Source organism: Podarcis cretensis (genome assembly GCF_951804945.1).
Source record: "Podarcis cretensis genome assembly, chromosome: 3".
Classification (NCBI taxonomy): Eukaryota; Metazoa; Chordata; class Lepidosauria; order Squamata; family Lacertidae; genus Podarcis; species Podarcis cretensis.
Window position 1 is genome coordinate 103,999,615 of NC_137172.1, and position 27,125 is coordinate 104,026,739.

The 27,125-nt window shown below is 44.6% G+C and overlaps 1 protein-coding gene across 3 annotated transcripts; it reads right to left on the minus strand.

Annotated features, from left to right (window-relative positions):
- Positions 1 to 1,085: 1,085 nt before the first annotated feature.
- Positions 1,086 to 26,486, minus strand: UBXN2A (UBX domain protein 2A). Of its 3 annotated transcripts, none has more exons than XM_079970109.1 (7): positions 26,288 to 26,486; positions 16,868 to 16,918; positions 10,258 to 10,396; positions 8,597 to 8,706; positions 7,277 to 7,414; positions 3,617 to 3,775; positions 1,086 to 1,424 (listed from the first exon to the last, which is right to left on the minus strand). In XM_079970109.1, exons 2-7 carry the CDS (start codon positions 16,906 to 16,908, stop codon positions 1,232 to 1,234), a joined length of 780 nt encoding a protein of 259 aa, XP_079826235.1. In that variant the 5' UTR covers positions 16,909 to 16,918; positions 26,288 to 26,486; the 3' UTR covers positions 1,086 to 1,231. The 3 variants fall into 3 exon arrangements, with proteins under 3 accessions (XP_079826235.1, XP_079826236.1, XP_079826237.1); XM_079970110.1 differs by having other exon boundaries at positions 7,277 to 7,410; positions 8,593 to 8,706; positions 26,288 to 26,435; XM_079970111.1 differs by lacking the exons at positions 16,868 to 16,918; positions 26,288 to 26,486 and having other exon boundaries at positions 10,254 to 10,358.
- Positions 26,487 to 27,125: the final 639 nt, after the last annotated feature.

Sequence of the window (27,125 nt, forward strand, 5' to 3'; positions counted from 1 at the left end):
TAAAAGCAGGGAGGGAAGGAAAGAGGGACAGAGGCCATTGTTGCCTGCAGCACCCCTGACTATAATTCAAGGTAAACAAACAACAACAACAACAACATTTCCTCCAGAGGAGGGGTGTAATCCAGCAACACCTGCATTCTAACTCTTAAAAAGCAACATGCTCAGATAAGCCCATGCCAAATACATCTGATGGTTTTAAGACAAGCTTCAAGGTGAAAACATGTTCCTTTTATTCAGTTGTGACATGGTATGATCTCACAATGAGAACGTACCATTTCATAATGCATGTTTGATTAGTTGTGGGAAAGTGTCCACAAAGCTTCCTGTCCTGTGGCAAACTTACAGCTGAACTTTTGAATTAATACTTCTCAAGCAATTGGTTGTTCATTTCATATACTTCCATCTCACTAGCTAAAACTACTATCCCAAGCACATAAGTGCAGAAGTTCCACTGTTATCAGTGGAGTTCAGTTTCAAATAAATTTTTCAAGACTGAACATAATGTATGGATCTAATGGCACAATATGAGATTAAGGCTGCAGTCCTACACTCACGTAAGTGTAAGCCCTGCAGAACTTTTACTTCTGAGTAGAGATGTATAGGATCGTATTGTAAGACATGAATTGGCAGATGTTTTCAAGGAAGGCAGCAACTACTTCAAAATTTAGAAACTGCTGCCTCAGATGTTAAAATTAGTTTTAGCTTTAAATGTTAGTATTAGCCTCCCATAAATTCTGCACTGTGGCACTGAGGAAACAATAAAGCATATTGGGCTATAGCAGAAAGCAAGAATAGTATCAACCGGCAGTACCTTCAAAAAGCAAGGTGCATTTTCCCCCCCGTTTGTAACTAAAAGTGTGAACAAAAGCCTAGCAGTTTCTCTAGAATTCCCCTTTGCAAGACTATCACAGCTATCTAGCTGACAAAACACACAGCTTAAGATGGCTGTCCTGGTGAATTATTGCCCGTTATATTCTAGTTAGGTTGATAAATAGAAAAAGAGAGAGAATGCACTGGAGTCAGTACAGCACATGCTATATGACTTTTCCAACAAGCGCTGCAGATGTTATACACCACACCACAAATATTGCTATTGATTTCTTTTTGGGGTTACATACACCTCCTGGGCTTTGGTAAACAAACCCAGCCGAGCAACTGTTTGGTGGGTACCATCTGCTTCTTCTCCAAGACTCCACCGCTAATGTATCTTAGGCAATCTTCAGAAAGGATGCTAGGACAAACTCTGAAAAGGCTCGCCATTTTTTTTAAGTCTCTGAACAACAACAGCATTTTTTAAATTAGCCTCCTCTAAGGTGAGAGATTCATTCAGCAGCTCGTGAAAAGGAAGCGATGTGGTCAGCGTGAAATGACTTCTTCCTTGATGTCCTTGGTAATTTGCTATGAAATCTCTGACGTGCCATATTCTAGGAAGAAAAGCAAATATATATATTTTAAAGTCTGTGGGTGGTATTCAGTGAAGTCTTACTCATCGAGTTGACATATTAAAATTAACGAGCACGAAAAAGTCTGTAAATTTCAACAGGTCTACAATGGTAAAAACCAAGCTGTATACCACCGTTATTTTGAATCATTTAGGGTACAAATACAGTAAGGAAAGTGTGGTTCAGGGAAACAAGTTTTTGACAGAACGCTTACATTGCCCAGTGAGTGGCATGTCCACTCAGAATCTGGTTTGTGTCGACTCATCCTCCTTCACTGCTAGGTTAAGTGGGCAAAATGTTTATGAGAATAAATTCATCAAACATTTGCAAGTTGGTTCAATTGAAGAGAGAAGCTCTGATCTTTGGTAATTCTCATAAACCATCTATTCAAACTGGTATGTAAACAACTTAGAGATTTATTTTTTCTTCTTCATTTTATACATTTTGTAAAATAAATAAATAAAATATCCAAATTAACTAAGCTGCATACTGATGGATTTACTGTAGAGCTGCTAGTGTCGCTCTTTGAGAATATGCCCAACCATTAATGCCAAGAAAGATAATCCTTTATCACAATCAAATCTATAGATTGCCCTTCCCATATAAACCAAATATTGCCATTGCTTTATGCACAACAATCCTATAGGAAATGTAATAACGTGTTTAACCCAAAGTAGACGAAGTGCTTTTCTTCAGAGCCTCTTCAAATTTTCAAATAGGCTGATCCTATGCATGTTTATTCAGAAATCATTCCCAGTGAGTTGAACAGGACTCTCTACATATTCATGCACAGAACTTCATACCAAAGTAACTAAACCTGAGAAATTACAGGAACAAGAGACAAGGGGAATGTTTTGTTCTGTTTGCAGTAGAGAAGAGAATTCTGTCCATCCAGAATTTTCATTGTTAATAAACATATGTCTTCTGGCACAAAGCATGCGTGCAATCAGGGATATCTGCTCATTTAGTACCCCCTTACTTAAAGCCTCAGCGCCTAGGGCTTACCGATCGAAAGGTCGGCGGTTCGAATCCCTGCGGCGGGGTGCGCTCCCGCTGCTCGGTCCCAGCGCCTGCCAACCTAGCAGTTCGAAAGCACCTCCGGGTGCAAGTAGATAAATAGGGACCGCTTACCAGCGGGAAGGTAAACGGCGTTTCCGTGTGCGGCTCTGGCTCTGGCTCTGGCCAGAGCAGCGATGTCACGCTGGCCACGTGACCCGGAAGTGTCTCTGGACAGCGCTGGCCCCTGGCCTCTTAAGTGAGATGGGCGCACAACCCCAGTGTCTGTCAAGACTGGCCCGTACGGGCAGGGGTACCTTTACCTTTACCTTTACCCTTATCCTGCACTACTTGTAAGATGACAATAGAAGGTGTTCTGGTGATCAGAACGAAATGATGAAACCATGATAATGATTGGCAAGGCAAAGCACTGTTAGTCCTTATGTGAAACTATGTAAAAACAAGTTCTTGGTGTTATAAAACCACGAAAGCAGGGTTTACAACACTGGATATAACCAGAACATTGAAAAATATATGATTCTAAGCTGTCACAAATCCAAAGACTTTGTGCTAACTGGCCAGCACAAAACAAAACAAAACAAAACAGTAAAGGTAAAGGTAAAGGGACCCCTGACCATTAGGTCCGGTTGTGACCGACTCTGGGGTTTCAGCACTCATCTCGCTTTATTGGCCGAGGGAGCCGGCGTACAGCCTCCGGGTCATGTGGCAAGCATGACTAGGCCGCTTCTGGCGAACCAGAGCAGCGCACGGAAACGCCGTTTATCTACCCGCCGGAGTGGTACCTATTTATCTACTTGTACTTTGATGTGCTTTCGAACTGCTAGGTTGGCAGGAGCAGGGACCGAGCAACGGGAGCTCACCCCATCGCGGGGATTCGAACTGTCGAAAACAAAACAGTATTGTACTACAAATTTTCATTTTGAAAACGATCATGTTTGGGACTTAAGAAAAATGGCATTAAGTCAAAACTAAATGTCTGGTCTTGATGGCTTCATTCTGAAAACCCAGATAGGTTTAAGATTCTTTCCATGGAATTCTTTCCATGTTACAATCTCTTCCTCTGTAAGCCTTAAACTCAGCAGAGTATAATTCTAAATAGACATGTACAGGATTACATTGCACTTGTAAGGGTGTGTGTTAATACGATCGGTTCTTACCTATGAGAAATATTAAAGTTTTGTACTATCCTTGTTCCATCTGCTAGCCAGATCTGGATACTAGTAATGGGTTCTGAATGATTTAATACCACTGTTGGTTTTCTCTTTTCAATTTCTTCTACATCTCTTTTTACTTTAGAAATTATTCTTGGTGTGGCACTGCAAAGTGAAAGAAAACAACATGAACTCAAACAAGGCAATATCACCTCTCCAAGAAGGGTCAGGCCACACACTGGCTATTCTTATTTTCTGATGCTTATTTTCAAAATGCTTCTAAAGGCTAGATAGCTTTAATCCCATCAACAACAAATAGATTAAACAACAGCATTTTCACTATATCCTTAAAGGATGTTTATATTAAAAGCAGACAGAATTTTTCAATCTATTTGGTAATGTAAAAAAAGTGCATTTTAGGCTGGCAGAATAACTCAAGAATAAGCATGTAAAAACTGCTATCTCATTAAAATTTCTGTTCTGCTTTTAAGCTAGTAGGCACTCTACTATTCCAGTTCCCTCTTCAAGGGAGCAGTGATTTACAATTTGCCTCTTTGTGGCTTTATTGTTTGAAATAAGGTTCTCTTTCTACCTTACCATGGACTTTACAGTGGTATCTCGGGTTAAGTACTTAATTCGTTCCGGAGGTCTGTACTTAACCTGAAACTGTTCTTAACCTGAAGCACCACTTTAGCTAATGGAGCCTCCTGCTGCTGCCGCACCGCCGGAGCACAATTTCTGTTCTCATCCTGAAGCAAAGTTCTTAATCTGAAGCACTATTTCTGGGTTAGCGGAGTATGTAAGCTGAAGCGTATGTGTCAGAGCTGCCTCTAGGTCCCAGCTCACAGAGGACCAACGCTAGGCTGTAGTAATGTACAAAAGTCTTTATTGAAGTTCAGTTTCCATTTCAAAGCCACAGCGTGCAGCCCTACGTCTTAAACCCTAGATCGGCGAAGTCCCGTCTGAGTCTCCTCCCCTATGACACCAGTTTAAGATCCTAGCCCTGCTCCACCTTTTACACTGCTCTCTCCTCCTCTGGGTCCTCCTGCCCGCTGGGGCATTGCCCTTTCTGGACTCTTCCGACGCTGAGTCGCTTAGCTCCTCCCCCTCCCTCCAGCGGGCTTTAGGACCCGGTTCCCAATCCTCATTCTCTGCTGTCCCGCGCTCCTGTACATTTGAACTTGCCTCTCGCGCCAGCCCAGTGACCTTTCTCCTAACCGTTACACTACTTCGGTCACTGCTTCCCTCTTCCGGGACACTGGCCGGATCTGACCTCTCCTCCGTTGTCCGACTTTCTGATGGAGGCGTGGTCAGCCCTGCCTTATCTTCTCTCCCTGGTGGGGAATGCACTGGCCCCGATCCTTGGGACTCTTCCCCCCCACTCTGCTCTGGTGGGGAAGCTGGTCCTGATTTCCAGCTACTGCTCTGGGAGTCCCTGCTGCCCCCTTGCTCCTGGGGCATTCCCCTTGGGAACCCCCTACCCCTGGCCACTGGCGCCCCCTTCTGTGAATCTTCCGATTCGCTGGAGAGGCTCATGGAATCCCTCGGTCCACTGTCCTCTTCTCCTACGCTCCCCTCGGATTCTTCCCCTTCGCTCTCCATCTCCTCTCTTCCCTGTGCCTCTGCTCCTGAGCCCCTGACAGTATGTAACCTGAAGCGTATGTAACCCGAGGCACCACTGTACAGTGGTGCCTCACAAGACGAAATTAATCCGTTCCGTGAGGCTCTTCGTATAGTGGTTTTTTCGTCTTGCGAAGCAAGCCCATTGACAGCTTAGCGGATTAGCGCTATTAGCGGTTTAGCGGCTTTTAGCGATCAGCTGTTAAGCGGCTTATCAGCGGATCAGCTGATAAGCGGCTTAGCGGCTTAGGAAAAGGGGGGGGAGAGGGGAAAAACCCCGCAGGAACTCACAAGACATTTTCGTCTTGCGAAGCAAGCCCATAGGGAAATTCGTTTTGCGAAGCGCCTCCAAAACAGAAAACCCTTTCGTCTAGCGGGTTTTCCGTCTTGCGAGGCGTTCGTCTTGCGGGGCACCACTGTATTTGTATTTTTACTGGAAAGACAGATATATCACTATTTTAAATCTATCAATCATAATATACACCAGAAATCTGAATGGCAAAACTATGCATAAGAAAAAACAATTTCTAGATAATAGAATAAGCTCTAACAATCGATAAGATTTTGTCTATCCATCAACACCTCCCGAAACTTTGAAATCAGGGAGAACTTGCATATTTTTTTGATAACCCCTTCCAGTAAAAGGAGCACACTTGGGTCCGTGCCATTGTCAAGTACAGAATGGATCCCAGAAGTAGCATTTTAACATTGCAACCTTCCTTCCTCACCATACAAACTTCATTTTTAATGGAAAGCATGGGACAGCTTCGCACATGTATGGTGGAGCCAACCTGTTGCCTTGTACATGTAATGGCAGAGGACTATTTCCTAATCAGAAGTAGAGATTATTTTGGCCGGCATCTCTTCCCCCACTATAGGTCACACCTGCGACATATTTACAATGGGACACAGTCCCAATGGATCAGCATAAGATATTCCCCCCCCCCCCAAGTGACCTGGTCTGGATAGGGTTCAATATCTTCCCAACAACAATGGCTAGTCAGATAAACAGGTCGGGTTAACTCGGCTAATTAAATATTGTCAGAACAGCAGGACCGATTAGGCATCCTAATGAACTCTTGCCCTGCACTTTGAAAGGGAATTTGCACAGTGGTGATTGATAAAGGAGCTGTTCCGTTGCTACGGTTGTTGCTATAGCAGTTTCTGCATTTACTGTTCTTTTTGGAGTCAATCCTGTACTCACCTTACTGGGAATATGCCTCATTGGACTCAGCAGGACTTGCTTCTGAATAGATGTTTAGAATTAGACAGTTAACATCACTACTAATGATTTGTTAGTTGCTGGTGAGGTAGAACCAGGAAGAGGGCCTTCTCGGTAGTGGCGCCCCGCCCTGTGGAACGCCCTCCCTTCAGATGTCAAGGGAATAAACAACTACAGTGGTACCTCTAGTTACAAACTTAATTCGTTCCGCAGGTTCGTTCTTAACCTAAAACTGTTCTTAACTAGAGGCGCGCTTTCACTAATGGGGCATCTTTCTGTCACTGCGCTGCCGGCACACAATTTCCGTTCTCATCCTGGGGCAAAGTTCTCAACTCGAGGTAACTCTTCCAGGTTAGCGGAGTTTGTAACCTGAAGCGTTTGTAACATGAGGCGTTTGTAACTCAAGGTACCACTGTATCTGACTTTTAGAAGATATCTGAAGGAAGCTGTGTTTAGGGAAGTTTTTAATGTTTGTTGTTTTATTGTGTTGGGAGTTGCCCAGAGTGGCTGCTGTTGTTGTTACTATTACTACTACTACTACCCTGTGCTGGTCTAAGTCGACTGCAGCAGTAGCCACCGTAAGAGGGCTACATCTTAAAGCAAGTTGCCTGTCTCTCCTTTACAAGTTATAATCAAAATCCTGAGAGGCAGGCTAAACCTATGAAAAAACCCTGTTGATATTGTAATCCTATGCATGTCTACTCTGAAGTAAGCCCTGCTGAGTGCTCCCAGAAAAGTGAGTCTCAAAGAAGGAAGCAAGAGCAACAACCTTAATTATTTCCCCAAACCATTTTTTAGTTTTATAGAAATACCAGGCTCTTCACCTTCCTAATCTGTAGCCTTGTCCAGAGAAAGGATGGAACGGTGGCTTCCTCAAAGCATACACCTCGTTCTTCTTATCATCTACCTTAATGTCCACCTCTTCTTTATCACAAATCTTCTGCAACTCAAGAGGCAGCTCCCTGTAAAATAAACATAAAAAAGTTCCTATGCGTGTGGAAAGTAATATTTAAAAAATTTTAGCTGAAAGGAAAAACTCACAATAGCCACTATTATATGAATTCTAAGGTTTCAAATATAATTGCACAAGGTAAACACACATACATAAGTAAGTAAGTATATAAACCATGTCTAAAAGAGCAATCCAAAAGCCACCTTCGCTCTTCTAAGGACACTAAATATTTCCTCTGCCTCCTTAATCTCCCTTGCCTGAGAACAGATAGCAATCAGGGGAAGTTCCTGAAAGGATTCCTCTCTTATATCTTTGAACCTCTTTTGTATTAATTGTCATTGTTTGCTCTGCACTGAGGGATGTCTGACCAGCATCCTGATTGTCTAATCAAATGCTGATGTTTTGTGTAAATTGTGTCTGGAACTTTGTGAAACTCGCTAAATCCTCAGGAATATCACACCTAGGCCTGCCTGAGCCACAGTAACCCCACCTTGTGTGTGATGGAATTTCTGACTGTTTGTGGAGGGTGTGTCCTCTGTGCCAAAATGCAAACCCTTAAAAGAGATGTTTCTTCTTGGTTCTGGGTCTCTCTTGCCTCCTTGCTAGGAGGGAGGGAACTCTGTTGCAACAGAAAAATAAAGATCTGCCTTGCTTTCACTGCATCCTGCCTCCAACAATTCATCTATGACTTAGAGGACTCAGTCCCTTGGGGAGTTGGGCAGCAAAAGCCAACCACCCCTATTTTTCTTTATCACCACAATTACGTAAGAGCAACAACATAGGCCATGGTTTATGGCAAACATGGGATCATGGTTTGCCCCCTTCAGACAAACTATGAATCATGGCTTATTCTTGGGTTCACAGTTCACAGTTCACAGTCTGTCTGGAGCAAGCCCAGGTTCATACACTACACTAATCCTGGAGTGGGGAACTGTCCAGGCATACAGCAGGCATTCTCAGAGTTCAATAACATATTTCAACAAGGCAAAAACATGTGAAGGCGGGACAGTGAATGGCATGACCTAGGGAGAGGGTGCATGTGGCTGGGGAGGTGGTATGGTCTAGGAAAAATCCCAAAGGCCAAATTTGGAAATCTGCATTTGCCTCCCAGGCCTCCTCATCCCTGTGCTAAACCAGAGCAGAAACAAAGCTGTGCTTGTGCAATTCGGCTCAACATACAAAGCTGACTTGCCCTTTTTTAATCGAGTTCAAGAAACGTTGGTTTGCAACATCTGTGTAGCTTCGGAGCTCGCCATCATTCACCGTGAATCCATTTTTCCATAATTTAATTGTTGTATCAACCTGCAAAGCAAAGTAAACTCAAATGAACATTATGTCACAACAAGCAAGCATCAGGTTCATAAAACATAGCCAAATAAAACAGAAGAGAGTGGCATAGGAAACAGCCTTATGCCAAGTCATTCATTAGCCCTCCAGCTCAGGGTTTATTTACAAAAGGGGGTCAGCAACCTTTTTCAGCCGTGGGGCAGTCCACCGTCCCTCAGACCATGTGGTGAGCTGGACTATATTTTGAAGGGGGGAAAAGAACAAATTCCTATGCCTCACAGATAACCCAGAGATGCATTTTAAATTAAAGGACACATTCTACTCATGTAAAAACACACTGACTCCCTGACCGTCGGCGGGCCGGATTTAGAAGGCGATTGGGCAGGATCTGGCCCCCGGACCTTAGTTTGCCTACCAAAGTTTGCTGACCCCTGATTTACAATAACTAGGCAGTGACTCCCCAGGGATTCAGACAGGGCCCTTTCCCACCCCTTCCCAGAGATACCAGGAATGGCACTGGGGAACATTTGTATGCAGAACATTTGCTCAGCTATTGGCTTTGCAACAACTGAACCTAGACCAATCTATGTGAGTGCTGGCACCAACAAGGAATGAGTTGGTTTTTAGTATGCACTGAGACTAGAAAATCATACCAGAACATCTGGATCTGCAGATTTGGAAAATAAAGGGCATGGATATGGGAACACACACATATATATTCCACCCCCCCTTCCTTATCTTTGTTGCTTGCATTCTGGGTGGGTGGTAGATTTCAAGGGGTGGGGGGGGGTCCTCTGGAGAGAACAGTTTAGCTGTCTCTTACTGCAGACTCAAGGGACGTGGGTGGCACTGTGGGTTAAACCACAGAGCCTAGGGCTTGCCGATCAGAAGGTTGGCGGTTCGAATCCCCGCAGCGGGGTGAGCTCCCGTTGCTCAGTCCCTGCTCCTGCCAATCTAGCAGTTCGAAAGCACACAGTGCAAGTAGATAAATAGGTACCGCTCTGGTGGGGAGGTAAATGGCATTTCTGTGTGCTGCTCTGGTTCGCCAGAAGCGGCTTAGTCATGCTGGCCACATGACCCGGAAGCTGTACATTGGCTCTCTTGGCCAGTAAAGCGAGATGAGCGCCGCAACCCCAGAGTCGTCCGCGACTGGACCTAACAGTCCGGGGTCCCTTTGCCTTTAGTGCCGTCTCAAGTCATTGAGACTGACATTCCACAGCCACTGTTGCGCTGAACCAGGATTTGGCAGCAATAGCAGTTCTATCCTTATGATAATACTTTATCCTCTTGCTAATTATGCTGTTTTAAATGTGCATTTTATATTTGACTTCCCATTAATTATGTTGCTTTGAATGTATACTTGAATTTGTTCAGTACAGAATAATGTTTTATTCTGGATGGTTTTATTTGATATTTTAATGTAGGTTGTAAACCGCTTTGATTCCCTGCCCCCCTTAAAATTATAATGCGGCATAGAAATGAAATTAAGAAGAAGACAGCTTGCAGTACTGCATACATTAAAAGAAAACCCTTAAACAAAATTGTACACAACTTTAACTCACATACTCTATTTTTAACTTGAGACTGTTGCGTGCATACAGCTCCAAATTTCTGTGCTTCTTCAAAAAGGTCATCAATAAAAAGATCACAGCCTTTCTGGTCTGCACCATCATGAATTTGGTCATCAGTTCTAGGTCTGCAAGCCCTGCAAAAAAAAAAAAAAGGAAAAGGGGGGGGGGAAGGAAGGTGCATATGAAACACATTGCTTGACTTAAACCACATGTCTATTGGCCTGTCAGTTATGTTAAATCTGAACCAAACATTCTTGTAAGCATTCCAGAATATTATGAGTGTGCACCTTGTCCTAAATACTGCACAGTAAGATAGGAGTATCATAGATCAGGCCAGCCATAGAACAGGAGGCTCACAAATTCCTAAACACCAGTAACAGCTAGTTATATTTACTGTATTTGAAAGTATCTTCTGCTTAACAAGGCAGCCTCAGTAACGTACCTGGAATCAGAAAAACCACCTCCATCCTTCAAAACAGACGAGGTAGCTAACTTTTGGTGCTTGCCCGCTCTGTAATACAAGTCTACTTGAATTCTATAATGTCCCAGTTCAGATTTATAATTTTTGTTCTCAAAGTAAACTTAGTGGTGTTTCTGGTTATATTTCAACCCAGCTACCAAGTGTCACGTATAAGGCCAAATTTGGTAGGGTGGGGTGTGCAGTGGGGGAGTTCATATGCAAAAGGAGTATGTACCTGTCCACGGGCTGCTTCCAATTTAGAACCAGATTTAATGTGGCCTGGCAATTGGCTCATTTTGATATGAACAATCTAGATGTGCTTCACATTCCTTTGTTAACTGTAAGTGCAGTTATCCTGGTGTATCGACTCTCAGGTCACTGTGGCAGTCTATTACTTGTAGTAGGTGGGACGCAGGTGGCGCTGTGGGTTAAAGCCTCAGCGCCTAGGGCTTGCCGATCGAAAGGTCGGCGGTTCAAATCCCTGTGGCGGGGTGCGCTCCCGCTGCTCGGTCCCAGCGCCTGCCAACCTAGCAGTTCGAAAGCACCTCCGGGTGCAAGTAGATAAATAGGGACCGCTTACCAGCGGGAAGGTAAACGGCGTTTCCGTGTGCGGCTCTGGCTCTGGCCAGAGCAGCGATGTCACGCTGGCCACGTGACCCGGAAGTGTCTCCGGACAGCGCTGGCCCCTGGCCTCTTAAGTGAGATGGGCGCACAACCCCAGAGTCTGTCAAGACTGGCCCGTACGGGCAGGGGTACCTTTACCTTTACCTTTAAGACAAGAGGACTAAATATGTGTCATTTTAATGGGCCCTAGTTTATTATCTCTATGTTTTCAAATGCAAGCCACCTTGAGTTTCTTTGAAAATCAAGCGGAGTGTATATGTTATATATGAGGAGGGTAGGACTGTTAACATATGGTCCGTAAGATCCTGCCTTGCTGCAGATTATACTAGACAATTCTCCAACCTTTCTCAACTTCTTCTCGTGTTTCAGTCTGCAGATTTATCTCCAGCTCCTTCTCTCTTATTTATAAAATATGGTCCCTGGTTTTTAGTCGAAAAATACTCTTTGGGTGACAACATTAGCAAGTAGAGATATCCTCCACAGTCAACTATCTAGTAACACTGTGTTATGTTGCTGTTGTTGTTGTTGTTGTTGTTGTTGTTTAGTCGTTTAGTCGTGTCCGACTCTTCGTGACTCCGTGGACCAGAGCACATCTTTAGCTTAAGAACAGACCTAAACTAAGCATTACTGAAGGGTAGTCATTGTGTTTATATGTAATATATATGTGCACATTTTTTAAAACAACAACAAACCTGGAGCACATTTAATTATTGATCTTAATAATTCTAAATAATTAAAGAACTTAAGATGGTAATACAATATGCATGACTGAAGTGGTCCATTTATACTTTATGCATAAACAAAGATCCACAATGCAAAAGCGAGTTAGACATTATACTGATCAACAGCTCTATGGAAAATTTACTTTACTTTGCAATCTTATGTGTTCAGAAGTCTGTTCCACTATGTTCAATGGGGCTGTAACAAACCCCTATATTCTGATGCAGACCTAAAGAATATCTGGGATTCAGAAGTGCTCCAGAGGAAACCGTGTTTTGGATTTTGTGTCCAATACGTTTTCTCAGTTTCAAATGGTTTTTTCTTCTCCTTAGGCAGAAAATAGAGTGAAGCCCCTTCTCTTTCTCCCTCTTCCAAAATAAACTTTTTATAGAATGACATTTGGTTAAATTGTTTTTTAAAAAAATAATAATCTCAGCTTGACTGAGGCTTCCCAAACCTGCATGGTTTTTTTTTGCAAGGAGTCACCAGAAAAAAGCAGCCACTGCCAATGAGTCTCTGCAGCTGCCCTAGTTGCATGTCCTGCCTGGCCTGCTCCTTTGGCTCCTTGTCAAAAAAGCATTTTCCTCCTCGGGGTGGATCTTGAACCCTTGCCCCAGGAGGTCTTTGCGCTCTCTCTGCAGACCTCCTGCCTTGGGAGCTCTGTGTGTGCCACATTGTGAAGGCCAGCCTTTCTCAACCTTGGGTCCCCAGATGTTTTTGGCCTACAACTCCCATCATCCCTAGCTAGCAAGGCCAGAGCTAAGGGATGATGGGAGTTGTAGTCCAACAACATCTGGGGACCCAAGATTGAGAAACACTGGTGTAGGCTCTCCTACCTCCCATTTCTGTATTGGGTTCACAGAACAGCGGCTAGGAGGGCCACGGGTAGATTCCCACTGGGAATGCTGTGGCATTGTATGTTCTGTGTGTTGTGATGGAATAGGCAGGCTGGGGGCATGACCCTATCACTGTGACTGTTGTTTAGTTAAAAAGGGCCAAAGCTGCACTGACCCCAAGTTTCCAATAATTTATTTATTTATTTTTATTTATTACAGGCAAGTTACAGGGGACCAGGCAGAGGGCCTTCTTGGTAGTGGCCCCCGCCCTGTGGAATGCCCTCCCACCAGATGCCAAAGAGAAGAACAACTACCAGACTTTTTAGAAGATATCTGAAGGCAGCCCTGTTTAGGGAAGCTTTGAACGTTTAAGACACCACTGTATTTTAATACTTGGTTGGAAGCCGCCTAGAGTGCCTGGGGAAACCCAGTCAGATGGGCGGGGTATAAATAATAAATTAATTGTTTTATTGTTTTATTTATTTATTTTTATTTTTATTATTACAGTGGTACATCGGGTTAAGTACTTAATTCGTTCTGGAGGTCAGGACTTAACCTGAAACTGTTCTTAACCTGAAGCACCACTTTAGCTAATGGGGCCTCCTGCTGCTGCTGCTGCGCTGCCGTCGTGCGATTTCTGTTCTCATCCTGAAGCAAAGTTCTTAACCCGAGGTAATATTTCTGGGTTAGCAAAGTCTGTAACCTGAAGCGTTTGTAACCTGAAGCATATGTAACCCGAGGTACCACTGTATTATTATTATTATTATTAATTTAAGCAAAGGAAAGGGAAAGAAGCCCGATGCGGTGGTGTATCCAACTAAATAGTTCCACTACTTCAACGACTTCCGTGCACCATCGCTAAATATTATCTGGGATTTCCTCCCACACTTTGAAGCAGATTTAGGGGTTGCGCAGAGAGAGAAGAGGGCAGAGAACATACACTGTTCAGCTCCAAGTCCAATTACGCAACTGGATACCACCCATGATCTTTCACATTTACTTGCAAACATATACGCACAATTACACAAAACATTTAAGAGAGCATTTAACGCTCCTAAAATATACTGTATAGGTACAAGTGCTGGGTGCGTGGGGGTGGGGTGGGGTGGGAAAACCCATTCATCTGCTCCACAAACAAAAGCTGTTTTGGAAGGGAAATGTTGCTTTTGCAAAGCAAAAGATCAGAAGAGAGCAGCTTTGTTCTTTAACAGCAAGCTTACCTCGGCACTTTATTATAAAGGAGAAGGCTTAATAACGTGGCGTGACAGAAGCCATAACGCTCACTTCAGCCTGCAGCTGCAGCAGCTGTGTCCTTCAAGAGGAGAGGAAACCGTGAACAGGAAGCAAACTAGTCTGACAAAGCATTTAAGGCTCCGCAGGACTAAGGATTTTTAGAACAAGTAATGATTAAGGCCTTGTTCCAGCCAGGGCAGGTTGAGACTAACACTACTAGCAGCCTGTCTCCCAAATTTAGATGTCATCGTATGGGCAGAGTAGCCAAATCATTCAAATGCCAGTGTTCTCCTTGGTCTAGAATCTAGATATATTTACATCAGCGGGCCGATCAGACGGACAGAACCTCTAGGCCTTCTTGCGTCACGCCTGGATCTGTCCACTAGCCCCAAGCACATACCCAAATTCAGGTGTTGCGGTCAAATCTTACTCAGAGTAAGCCTACTGAAATTAGTGGACCTAACTTAATTTCAATGGGTCTGCTGCTCTCAGGAGGCTTAGTTGGGTACCACCAGTGCTTTTTTCCTGGGGGTACGCAGGGGTACGCATACCCCCTAAACATTTTGTGAATCTTCGTACCTTTGTCCATTTACTGTATTTATTTGAACTATAAAATGGTGATTTTCTTGAGTCAAAATGACATTACCCCCAAACATTTTTTTTTTAAAAAAAGCACTGGATACCACCCTTCATCTTTCATTCAGGCACCCAATTTCTTGCATGTATCAATTCCCCTCTCCCTCTTATTCTGTACACAAGCTCCTTCCCCAACAGAAAACCCCTCTCGCCTAGCCTTCCATGGTAATTATTGTGCCGTCCATTCCCAAGTTCTCTATGCTATGGTTCATCTCTGCATGGGCTGGAGCTTCAGTTCCCAGTTCTCATGAGTTGCTCCCACTGGTTAGGGGATGTCCTGAAGTAGAGGACCTTATGCATTATATCTTGCGCTGCCTCTTATATAATGAAGCAAGAGAAAGATTTTTAGCACCTATAATGACAAGGTCCCCTGGCCAGAACCCCTTTGACATGATTTTATATCTCCTCGCAGACACAGATAAGCATGTGACCTGGTGTGTAGCACTCTTTGCAACTGCCGCTAGGAAAATAAGAGCAAATTATACAGTGGTGCCTCACAAGACGAAAAGAATCCGTTCCGCGATTCTCTTCGTCTAGCGGTTTTCTCGTCTTGCGAAGCAAGCCCATTGACGGCTTAGCGCTATTAGCGGCTTTTAGCGGCTTATCAGCTTAGCGGATCAGCTGATAAGCGGCTTAGCAGCTTAGAAAAAGGGGGGGAAAGGGGGGGAAAGTCAGAAAAACTCGCAAGACATTTCGTCTTGCGAAGCAAGCCCATAGGGAAATTCGTTTTGCGAAGCGCCTCCAAAACAGAAAACCCTTTCGTCTAGCGGGTTTTTCGTCTTGTGAGGCGTTCGTCTTGCGGGGCACCACTGTATAGCCAAGGTAGCCACCAACTGTAAAGGAGATGAATTTATTTGACCCTATCTACATCAAGCTATATTCTATCTTTATCACCAAACTCCGAATATACTTGCACATTGTATTAATTAACATTATTTTTTAATATATTATTGGCCATGTGATGATTTCAGCTTATAAATTTTATTGTTTAATGTCTTAACTTGTATATTAAGGTACTTTTATAGCTCTGTTTAGAGTAGGTAATGTCTTGATAATATAAATGTTTTAAGTTTTTTGTATCAATCCAGTATATTTTCTTTTAATTGTTGAATGATTCTGTGTACACTATGTGCAATAAAACTGACTGACTGACTGCTCCCACTCGTGGAAGGTTGGGTAAAGTTAATTTATATTCATCCCTCCTTCCCTCAACAGCCCTACTGTAGATCTTCCATCCTGGAATGAAGACAGAGTGTCAGGGAACTGCCATCAGTGCCGGAGGGAGAGAGCAAGCTCCAGAGGGATTCCAGAGAGTGTCCCGGGATGGGGAGAGGCAGCCCATCTTCTGGGGAAGAGAATCAGCGTAGCACCAGTGGAGAAGGGGGGCAGATGGGGGAAGCGGCGAGGCGGTCCCATGACTCCTTGCCGGGGACCAGCGGGGAGAGTAGGGGTCCTCCGCTGCCTACGCCCTCCTTGCGCAGAAGGCTTTCGCGCAGAGAGAGTAGGAGGAGACTAGGCGTCAAAGAGCTTCTTTGCTGGAAGAAGTTTAAGAAACGCCCACTGACGGATTCTGCCAGCGATTGAGGCAGCCACGAGTGAGTGGCTGTCCAGACAGAAAAGGTTCACTCAGGCAACCCAGCCAGGTGTTTGCACCGGCTTACGCACGAGCAACCCCTAGAACCATTACACAGAGAGAGGGAGGGAGGGAGACATTCCTATATGCCTGATGTATCCATGTCAGAATCTGTCTGGACTTTTGCCACCAGGGCAAAAAGCAACACTCCACTGGAAGCACGACACGGACCAAATCAATAACAATGCCTGGGTCAGGGCTGCGGCCGCCAGATAATTATTCCCAAGAACAGCTGGCTTGATAGCAATTTGAAGCCCCCAGTGGATTTGTCCCTCCAAGTACGTGCCTCAAGAATCCGTTCCAACCTAAGCAATAATGGACCCCTAATTGCCCCACGGGTCACATCTCGACTCCATTACCAAAGGCTTATCTATTAATAAAAAATCAGTTTCGTTGTAAGATCGTATTTAAAAGGCATGAGATCACAAACAGGAAAAATGCAACGTAACCGAAAAATACCCACCATTCTTGTTTCAGAGTTTCAGACTTGTTGACTTCTTGCATTGTGCTGCACCTAGCATTGGGGTGAGAGAGAGAAAAATCGATAAAAGCCAAGCAACACAGATTTTCTAGACTGAGTAAGACTTTGGAACCATTGAAGTAATTTGTTTGAAATACAGATTGCTTTTTCCACGAAGGTCTCCGATTCTTATGTAATTTGACAGATGCTGACTTTAAAAAGGACAGGAAGACACTTATGGGTCCACGCACTGGCACTACTCTGATAGTTAACAAACCACCAAGTTCACTATTAATGTCAATCGTCCCTCCCAAAAACATTCCTAACCATAGCTTGGCATGTGAGGGACTGGAACACAAACGGGTACATATGGTGTTCTTTTAGGACATGTGGAAATTGGGTAGGGGGCAGAGGAGGCAACTTGCTCCCATTTAAACCAATAATAGCTTTATTTTATTTTTTTAATAATATTTATTAAATTTTTTAAAAACAATAAAAAACATACATAATAACATAGTATTTTCCAATATCCACATTTCATTCTCATCCTAGGACTTCCTCACACCTCTTGTTCCTGCATTCTAAACTCATAAATTTTGCTGGCAAATTATTAAGATGATTCCGTTCATATAATATAATTTCCCAAGATTAAATCTCAAATTTTGGAATTTAAAATCACTCTTTTAGAGATTTAATTATAAAATACTATTTAACCAAAAATTATCTTTTCTTCCAATTACACTTAAATTTGTATTCTATATAACTAATTTGTTGAAGCCATATTATTTCTAATCTTACATCTTTCTTAACATTCATACAATTTACAATATTTTTGTAGATAATCCTTAAATTTCTTCCAGTCCTCCTCCACCAGTTCTTCTCCCAGGTCTCGGATTCTGCCAGTCATCTCCGCCAGTTCCATATAGTCCATCAGTTGCATCTGCCATTCTTCCAGTGTGGGCAAATCTTGGGTTTTCCAGCATTTAGCGATAAGTATCCTTGCTGCTGTCGTAGCATACATAAAAAAAGTTCGATCCTTCTTTTGCACACTCTGGCCGACAATGCCCAAGAGAAAGGCCTCTGGTTTCTTAGGGAAGGTATACTTAAATACCTTTTTCAACTCATTATATATCATTTCCCAGAAAACCTTCACCCTAGGGCAAGTCCACCAGAGGTGAAAGAATGTTCCTTCAGCTTCTTTACACTTCCAACATTTATTGTCAGATAAATGGTATATCTTTGCAAGCTTGACTGGAGTCATGTACCACCTATATATCATTTTCATAATATTTTCTTTCAAGGCATTACATGCCGTAAATCTCAAACCTGTGGTCCTAAACCAATAATAGCTTTAAATCCTGCGCAATGCACATACCATAAAATGGGCGCTTGCCTGACTGGCAAATCCCAGGAAACTCCCACTTTGCACTCAGACAAGAAGCGATATGATTACCACACGTTTGGTTCATTGACACTGATAGACAACCGCGACTAGAGACAAAAATTCCCCGAAATATGTTCCAATGGAAAACATATATATTGCTCCACCCAATATAATTGTTTCCCACGGTAGTGGCGCCCACCCTGTGGGACACCTTCCCTTCAGATGTCAAGGAAATACACAACTACAGTGGTACCTTGGTTCTCGAATTTAATCCATTCCAGGAGTCCGTTCGACTCCCGAAACTGTTCGAAAACCAAGGCATGGCTTCTGATTGGCTGCAGGAGTTTCCTGCAGTCAAGTGGAAGCTGTGTTGGATGTTTGGCTTCCAAAAAACGTTCGCAAATTGGAACACTTACTTCCGTGTTTGCGGCATTCAGGAGCCGATTTGTTCAGGAGCCAAGCCGTTCGAGACTAAGGTACTGTACCACTGTATCTGACTTTTAGAAGATATCTGAAGGTAGCCCTGTTTAGGGAAGTTTTTAATGTTTGGTGTTTTATCATGCTTTTACTATTCTGCTGGGAGCTACCCTCTAACTTAGGGGTCAGCAAACTTACCGCGCCTTGGGCCAGTGTCTCCAGCGCCGATCGCGTGGCGGGCTGGGGGAGTGCGTGCCCATATGCTATTTCCGGCGCACTTCCGGGTTGGAGGAGCACCAGAAATAGCTTGTGTGCATGTGCACGGGCCTCCTCCAACCCGGATGCGCACCGGAAATAACGCTTGCGTATGCATAAATAACACTTGCGCATGCGCACAAGCTATTTCTGGTGCTCCTCCGACCCAGAAGTGGGCAGCCGCACAGCGCAGCGCCGGTAAGAGTGGGCAGCGGGACTTGTCCAGCCCGCGGGCCTTTGCTTGGGGACCCCTGCTCTAACTGATACCCTATGCACATGAGAAGCATGAATCCACAAAGAGACCAAGAAGTAAAAGTAGTGAGTTGCCAACCGCAGAGCCATGATATTGCTGTACTATCAGTGTCAACCTCTGTGCAAGTGTGCCTTGTCTGAGGGTGAAACTATGATGAATAGGATAACTGCTCCTGTCTTTCTTGTTCTTTGAACATTAATATGTGTTAAGTTGCTGTCGCACAAGGATAAGCCATCAATTAGAGTCTGTCTGTGTAGCCAGCTGCAACAGCAGAACCAGCAGATTGGAATTGGCACTGTGTCCTTATATGTGACAGATTATTTAAAATCATTGTGCCAAGCTACATGGTATATAGGAGGTGTGTGGAACTCTCTTTTAAATGAAACGCAGCCCTGGGTGGTTGCTGATTTGACCAAGAGGAAGGGGATGTTTCACTCCTCGGTGCAGTTTTCTCAATCAAAACTGCCATCACCCCTCAAAGATTTTTTAGGTAAAACAATACATCTCCACTCATGGCAAACAGAAGCTCAGGTTTGGAATAAATCACCATCATCATAATACAGTGGTACCTCGAGTTAAGTACTTAATTTGTTCCGGAGGTCCGTTCTTAACCTGAAACTGCTCTTAACCTGAAGCACCACTTTAGCTAATGGGGCCTCCTGCTGCTGCCGCGCCGACGGAGCACGATTTCTGTTCTTATCCTGAAGCAAAGTTCTGAACCTGAGGTACTATTTCTGGGTTAGCGGAGTCTGTAACCTGAAGCGTATGTAACCTGAAGCGTATGTAACCTGAGGTACCACTGTACAGTGGTGCCTCGCAAGACGAAATTAATCCGTTCCGCGAGTCTCTTCATCTAGTGGTTTTTTCGTCTTGCGAAGCATGGCTATTAGCGGCTTAGCGGCTATTAGCGGCCATTAGCAGCTTAAAGAAAAAGGAAAAAAACTCGCAAGAACTCGCAAGACGTTTCGTCTTGTGAAGCAAGCCCATAGGGAAATTCGTCTTGTGGAACGACTCAAAAAATGGAAAACTCTTTCGTCTAGTGAGTTTTTCGTCTTGCGAGGCATTCGTCTTGCGGGGCACCACTGTATTGATAAAAGTATTTTATAACTCATAGGTGGGAAATGGTAGCATGCACCAAAAAGCACAATAAAAAGAATGAAACATTCATTAAAATATAAATATACATGGGGAAAGCACCCTGATATTGTCAGCTCCTTGTGGCTCCATTTCATTAAAAAAGAAAACATTGGGGCATCCAACAACAGATCTTCCACATGGTACTTTGGCCCACTGAAAATTTAATGCCTTGGTAGCATGAGAGTCCACAATTACCTTCAACAGTGGAAACAATGTCCTGTGCCACCACAGCTGAAGTCTAATTTACCAACTATTTCCCTGCCAACATGGAATGGCTGGCATAGGTGTGTGCTTGCCCCAGTGATTATGCCCATGGACAAGGGGGCGACTGTCTCTTCTAGTAATGCACTTCCACACAGAAGCAACACTTTCATGTAGCTCCTACAACGCTAAGATTTATCACCCATGTGCCTTCTTACGCCATTGTCCGGAGCACATACTGTGGTGTTTGCGTGGCGGTAGGCTTGGGCCGTATATTTCATCAATGGTCTTTTCTGTCTCTCCAGGCAGAAAAAAACTACAATACAACACAGAGACTGCAGGATATCCCTTGTACATATAATTGCAAACACAGAAATAACAGTGTAATCCAAAATATGCAGGGACCATGCCAGAAATAGCTTACATCTTCATCTGATCGGTATTTATATGGCCAGGAAGAAAATTCTTGGTTATCCATAATTATAAGAGAAATCTGCTACTGGGCCCATAAACGAACGGGAGCTTGCTGTGCTTTCCAGAACATTTTGCCCAAGGCATGTCAAGCCAGGAGAGCTTAAGAAGCGGCTGCACTTCAAATTTCACAAATTAACAGCAGCAAGCTAAACACGCGCACAATAGCTAAGCAGAATACTGTTTTGTGTTCTGGAATCATGTAGGCTGGAAGGGTGCTGTGCAGAAATTAACCCAAATCAGGTCAAAGGAAACTGGTAACTGCTTGCATGTACAGTCATCTTGAGGGACTGGGAAACAGAATTCCCATCTATCTCCCTAGCCCAATCCATATGTGTTCCCATGGCACCAATAGGCAATGTAATGCAGCTAGACTTGGTTCTCCTAGCCCAGAATGGCCTGGAGCACTCTTCTAGATAAGCCACTGGCAGATGTAACACCCACAAGACGACCAGCAGCTTCCTAGATAGCAAGAAGGAATTCTATTCCTTGGGATGGCTCTGTCGCTGCAAAGTGTGAAATACATCCTTATTCTAAATCTAATCAGTTCAGCAAAGAAGATGCGCAGAAGAATTAGGGCAGGCGCCCCCAAACTCGGCCCTCCAGCTGTTTTGGGACTACCATTCCCATCATCCCTGACCACTGGTCCTGTTGGTTAGGGATGATGGGAGCTGTAGTCCCAAAACAGTTGGAGGGCTGAGTTTGGGGATGCCAAAATTAGGGTAAAATTCAGAGAAGGCCCACATGGGAAAGAAAGAGCAGGATTTCCACCGCTAAAAACAGTGCCACTACTAGTAGGCATAGCATTTTGGCCAGTTTGGTACCAGTGGGAGTCCCACTGCCACCAAGGCTACCGGTAATTGCAACGTGGGGAAGCAGATTTTTGTTGAAATCCAAGCTGGGGAGGTAAGGGTTAAGCCTCTCCATCCTATGTGCTGTGGTCCCAGTGAAAATCAGCCCCATGCTTAGTATTAAACAGCAAAAATCAGAAGAAGTTTCTAAAGAGAAATGCCTGGTTTGGCCCTTTGGCAAACACACCATGTTTGCTTTTCCCTACTTGTTTGAAAACTAAGCACTCTTAATAAAAAGAGCCTGGAACACAAGACTTTATTTTTTTTTAAAGTAGAAAATAATATTCTGAATTAACGGAAGCCATTTTTAAAAAATAGACTTACAACTTTGGGCGTTCTCTTCCCTTTTCTCTCTCCCCCCCCCCCCATTTCCTTCTCACTACAATTACCGGTAGATTCATCCATCCAAATTTATATTTGTTGTTTTGCTGCTAGGATTCTTAGCAGCAGTTCAGAGTCATGCCATCAGCACTGCAACACCAGCCAGTTCCCCTCTTAAAGGCACACCTGTCAATAAACCTGGGTATTGAACAACCCTACTAGATAACTGAGCAAAACATTTCAATTTTCAAAATAATCATGTTCAAGCGTAACACCTTCACCAGGTTAGCTACCGATAGTGGAAGCCCGAGTACTGAGATGGCAAACTTTATTTCTGACATTACCCCTAATATGCTCAATCTGAAACACGTCAGGATTTGAGGCTTGCTCTCTAAGAACTTTGATACTCACTTAACAGGTGCATAACACACTGCCTTCAGTAGGGCTGACCCGCTAGTAAGACTGAAGACCTAAGAGTGATAGCCTATACTTGACTACCTATATTTGTCTACTTAGAAGTAAGCCTCGTTAAATTCAATCAGGCTTATTGCGAGGTAAGGATTGCAGTCTTAATTGGCTTTTATAGATCATACTTGATGGTATGGGTTTGTATCCTTTTGGCTCTTTCTGTAATTTTATAGTGAAATATTTAAATTAGAAAATGTCATTTTATTCAGCATTTATTTCAGCAACTCATCATCTCCCCCCCCCCCTTCTGCAGGTGGGGCTTGAGGTAGAGATTGGCATACCTAACCTACTTCCCAAAATCATAGCAGACTCCAGATCTCAGCTGGGATCTTCCCGATTCATAGCTCACGTTTCTGAGCTACAGCATTACATTACTTCCAATCAGCTTTACCATCAGCAGGTACTGACAGATCTTCCAGGTGTCAACAAAAACAAATCATTGCAGAACATGTTTCCATGAGCCATAGCCAACATTTATAGACAGATGAAATGAGTTAAGTAGTACAAAGAAGTCTCTTTCCCCCAATGCCATGCATTTGTTTGTTTTTGTAACAAAGCAAGGCAAAAAAGTCAAACGATCGAGCGCAAATACATGCAAATGTATGCAAATCAAATGTGTGCATGATCAACCTTTCCATAGAACTTTCTCTATCCATTTCCAGCACCTGCGGCAACCAATTTGTACAGTCAAATTTGCTGAATTCCAGTTTGGTAGCATCACATTGAAGTCCTCCTTTGAAACTTATTTTTTGGTTTAAGAATATCCTGTTGCTGGGATGAGGAACCTGCAGGTCTCCAGGTTTTGCTGGACTCCAACCCCCATCTGCTCCAAGCAGCATGGACAACGGAACGGTCAAAGATCCATGACTGTCTTAGAGAGAACATCTCAGAAGACTTAAATGCTCTCCTACTGGCTTCTAGGTATAAGCATTTATTGTCTGAGTCCATTTAACCTCTTCTACAAAGGATGACCTGAAGCATCCTCCAGAAGCTATAGAGTGCAATTCCCATCACCCCTGGAGAATCTTGGAAGGGACCGATGGGAGCTGCAAGCCAGCAACATCCACAACAGCACTATGTGGCCTGTCAACAGGAGGGAACATTAGCGGAGAATGGCCTGCATCCATGAGCGTAGCCTTGGCTACACCCATGCCCTGGATCACAGATGAACCAACTCCCAACGGCATGGCTGGTGTTGTGTGGTTCCCCAAGAGTGTTGCGCAGCAGATAATGTGTTTTAAACAGCATATAAATCAGGCGTGGCCAAACTTGGCCCTCCAGCTGTTTTGGGACTACATTTCCCATCATTTCTGACCACTGGTCCTGTTAGCTAGGGATGATGGGAGTTGTAGTCCCAAAACAGCTGGAGGGCCAAGTTTGGCCATGCCAAATAGGAAACAATAATACCCCCAGCAACTCATTGCATGGCCAGAATGCAGGCTATGGTGTGACCAAAGCATCATGCAGTTCCTGTATCTTGTCATGTTTACAGCTACCCTGACAACGATGAATCATGTGCAAAACAACAACAGAGAAGGGAAAAGCAGCAAGTTGTCATGATTCCCTTATATGTCTTTCGCCACACATTTGCATTACTTCTACATCTGTGCAAAGGTTCTCGGAAAATCCCACTGCCATGTCAACAATCCTGTTTCCAAGCTACACGAGAGAAATAGCTTTGCCGCTAAGGTTGTTATCCAGCCACCCCCTTTAAAGATGTGGCTATATGAGCCTTCTGATAAAAGGCAGAAGGGACATGGGGACACCATACCAACTTCCATTTACCAATCTAACTTGTTAATGTCTACACACTAACTAGTAACAGCTCCTCAGGGTTTCAGATAGGGGTCTTTCCCAGCCTTTCCTGGAGATATCAGGGCTTGATTCAGGAGCCTTCTACACGCAAAGCCCATGCTCTACAAAAGGCACCCCCAAACTCGGCCCTCCAGATGTTTTGGGACTACAACTCCCATCATCCCTACCTAACAGGACCAGTGGTCAGGGATGATGGGAATTGTAGTCCCAAAACATCTGGAGGGCCGAGTTTGGGGATGCCTGCTCTACAACTACTGTATCATAGAATTGTTGAGTTGTAGGGGACCCTGCAGGTCATCTAATCCAACCCCCTTGCAATGCTGGAATCCTGCCCAAAGCCAACCCCGGGTGGGATCGAACCACCAACCTTCCGAGATGCAGCACTAGCAGGCTGTGACAATTTTTAAAATATAGTAAATACTACAACTAAACCGATTATCCTCACAATGTTATAATAAAGGACAATGCTGCTGGTTGCCACGTCGAAAATTTCCATAGTAATACTTAGCATGTATATTTTAGTACTGTGACTGAACAAACCACACACATAATTGCAATAACTCTTATCCGTAGGCTATATTGCCATCTGCATGGAAGAGGCAGGCAACTGAGAAGTTTTGAAGCAGCTGTTGTGACTGTCGCCGCTCCACTTCCAAGTGCCATTAACATTTATCCGAGACTACAACTCCCATCACCCCAACCACTAGTAATGCTGGCTGGAGCCAATGGCAGATGGAAACCACCATCTGGAGGGCCCCACGTTGCTCTTAACATCTAGCTGGGGGAAAAAACAAACTGACAGCAAAAAGGCCACAGATGCTTGAACTTTGCACCTAACAAGGAAGCACAAACAAGGCAGGGTTATTGGGTGGTGGTTTTTATTTTGAGGTTTTAAATTTTGGTTTTGTTCTGTGAACCGCCCTGAGACCTCCGGGTACAGGGCGGTATATAAATTCAATCAATAATATAAGTGAATGTGTAGGTACAGGGCGGTATATAAATTCAATCAATAATATAAGTGAATGTGTAGGTACAGGGCGGTATATAAATTCAATCAATAATATAAGTGAATGTGTAGAGTGCTATAAAACCTCCGAAAGTGTTCAAAGCCAGGTACATTTATACCCAGATCCGAAGTTTGGTGCCTGCAATCCTATTTATTATGCGCGCTTGGGAGTAAGCGCCACCTAACGCAATGGGAACGACCTTTAAGTAGACGTAAGGCGAGGAGGATCGGACGCTACAACCAAAACACATTTACCGATCCACTGAACGGGGGGCGAGGGGGCTTACTCGTGAGCAAACATGCTTCCGGACCTGCCTGTAAGGGTTTGTTGTTTTTTTTTGGGGGGGGCACTCGGGGAGAGACAGACAGCTCCTTGCATAACGCAGCAGACGCTATAAACTTTCTGGAACTTCAGACACCAGAACCTACAAACCCGACGGGGCGATCTCGGCGCAGCCCAAGCAGCCGCTCCATGGTCCCCGGCGCACCTAAAGGACAGATCGCCGTCGGCCCGGTGGGTGCCCACCCAAATGGCCCAAGTCTCTTCCCCCACCCCACCCCACCCCGGAAGCCAGAAGCCCCTACCCCTTCTCTCCGGTGGAACATCGACCCTTCCTGCCAGGAGAAAAGAGACGCGCCTTCCTTGCCTGCGCGCAACTTGGCCGAACCCCCAAAGTGCCAAGTCATGCTGTTGCCCCGGGATGCGCCAAATCCCTGACCCCCGAGGGCACCGCCGGGAAGAATTCTCCGGAGCTCCGTAGGGGATGGAACCCCCCCCCCCCAAACCCGGTTGCTTCCTCCGCCGCCTGCCAGAGGCCCGCCATCCCTTCGCTCTGGCCCTTACCTGCCGCCCCCTCTGCGGGAGGAGAGCAGCCCGATCCCTGCCGAAGCGGCCGCCACGCTGCAATGTTTCCCTTCGATTGCGCTATAGCGCCGGCGGACGGCGAGCCGGCCGGGGGCGGCACCGGCGGCTCCTTTTTTTTTTTCCGCCCACCAAAGAGGAGGGCCCTGGCGGGGGCGGAGCGGCAGAGGCGGCGCCAGGGGCTCGGGGGCGCGGCGCCCGTCATTGCTCAGGTGTCAATGGCGCGGGGGCGACGCGCCCTGGGTGGCGCCTTGGCTGCAATCGGCGGCGCGCGCAGCTGCTGCTGCTGCTGCTGCACGTTGTTTGCAACCAGAGATTTGTGAGCAAACACGCACAGGATCGCGAATTCTTCCGTAGGAAGGGCTCTCGTGGGCAAATCAGCGGAGGAACGGTAGAGCTGTGCCCCATAAAGAGCCTGTCCTTCCTTCCTTGTTTATTATCCCCACTGATTTCCACAGGAGTCATTTAGCAACAAGGTGCAAGGCTCAAGGTTTTTGTTGAAAGCTTGTCCTGGAGATTGGGGTGGGATGAAAATCCCAGTTGCACATTTATGTGCCACAATGAGCAGCCTTGACTTTTGACTAGACAATGTTTTGTAAAAACTACTGTAAAATAGACTAAATGCAACTCAGATTAAGAGAGACGACAAATTAGTAGTGTAATGGAATATTGATTGAGTTAGCATTATGAACCAATGTACGCCTGTGTTTCTGCACAAGAACTCTCTAGTTTGTGGGAAAAGTTCTACACCGTACATATTTTTATAGATGTGTGGTGCTGGCAGTCACTTGGCTGCTTATGTTGCACATGAAAGTTATTA

Coding starts and splice junctions, on each gene's coding strand:
- UBXN2A (XM_079970109.1), bottom strand. CDS start 16,908: ATGCAAGAAGTCAACAAGTCTGAAACTCTGAAACAAGAATG. Junction 8,707..10,257: donor AGTCTCAAGTTAAAAATAGA/GTATGTGAGTTA, acceptor TTTGCTTTGCAG/GTTGATACAACAATTAAATT. Junction 1,425..3,616: donor AACTTTAATATTTCTCATAG/GTAAGAACCGAT, acceptor TTTTCTTCCTAG/AATATGGCACGTCAGAGATT.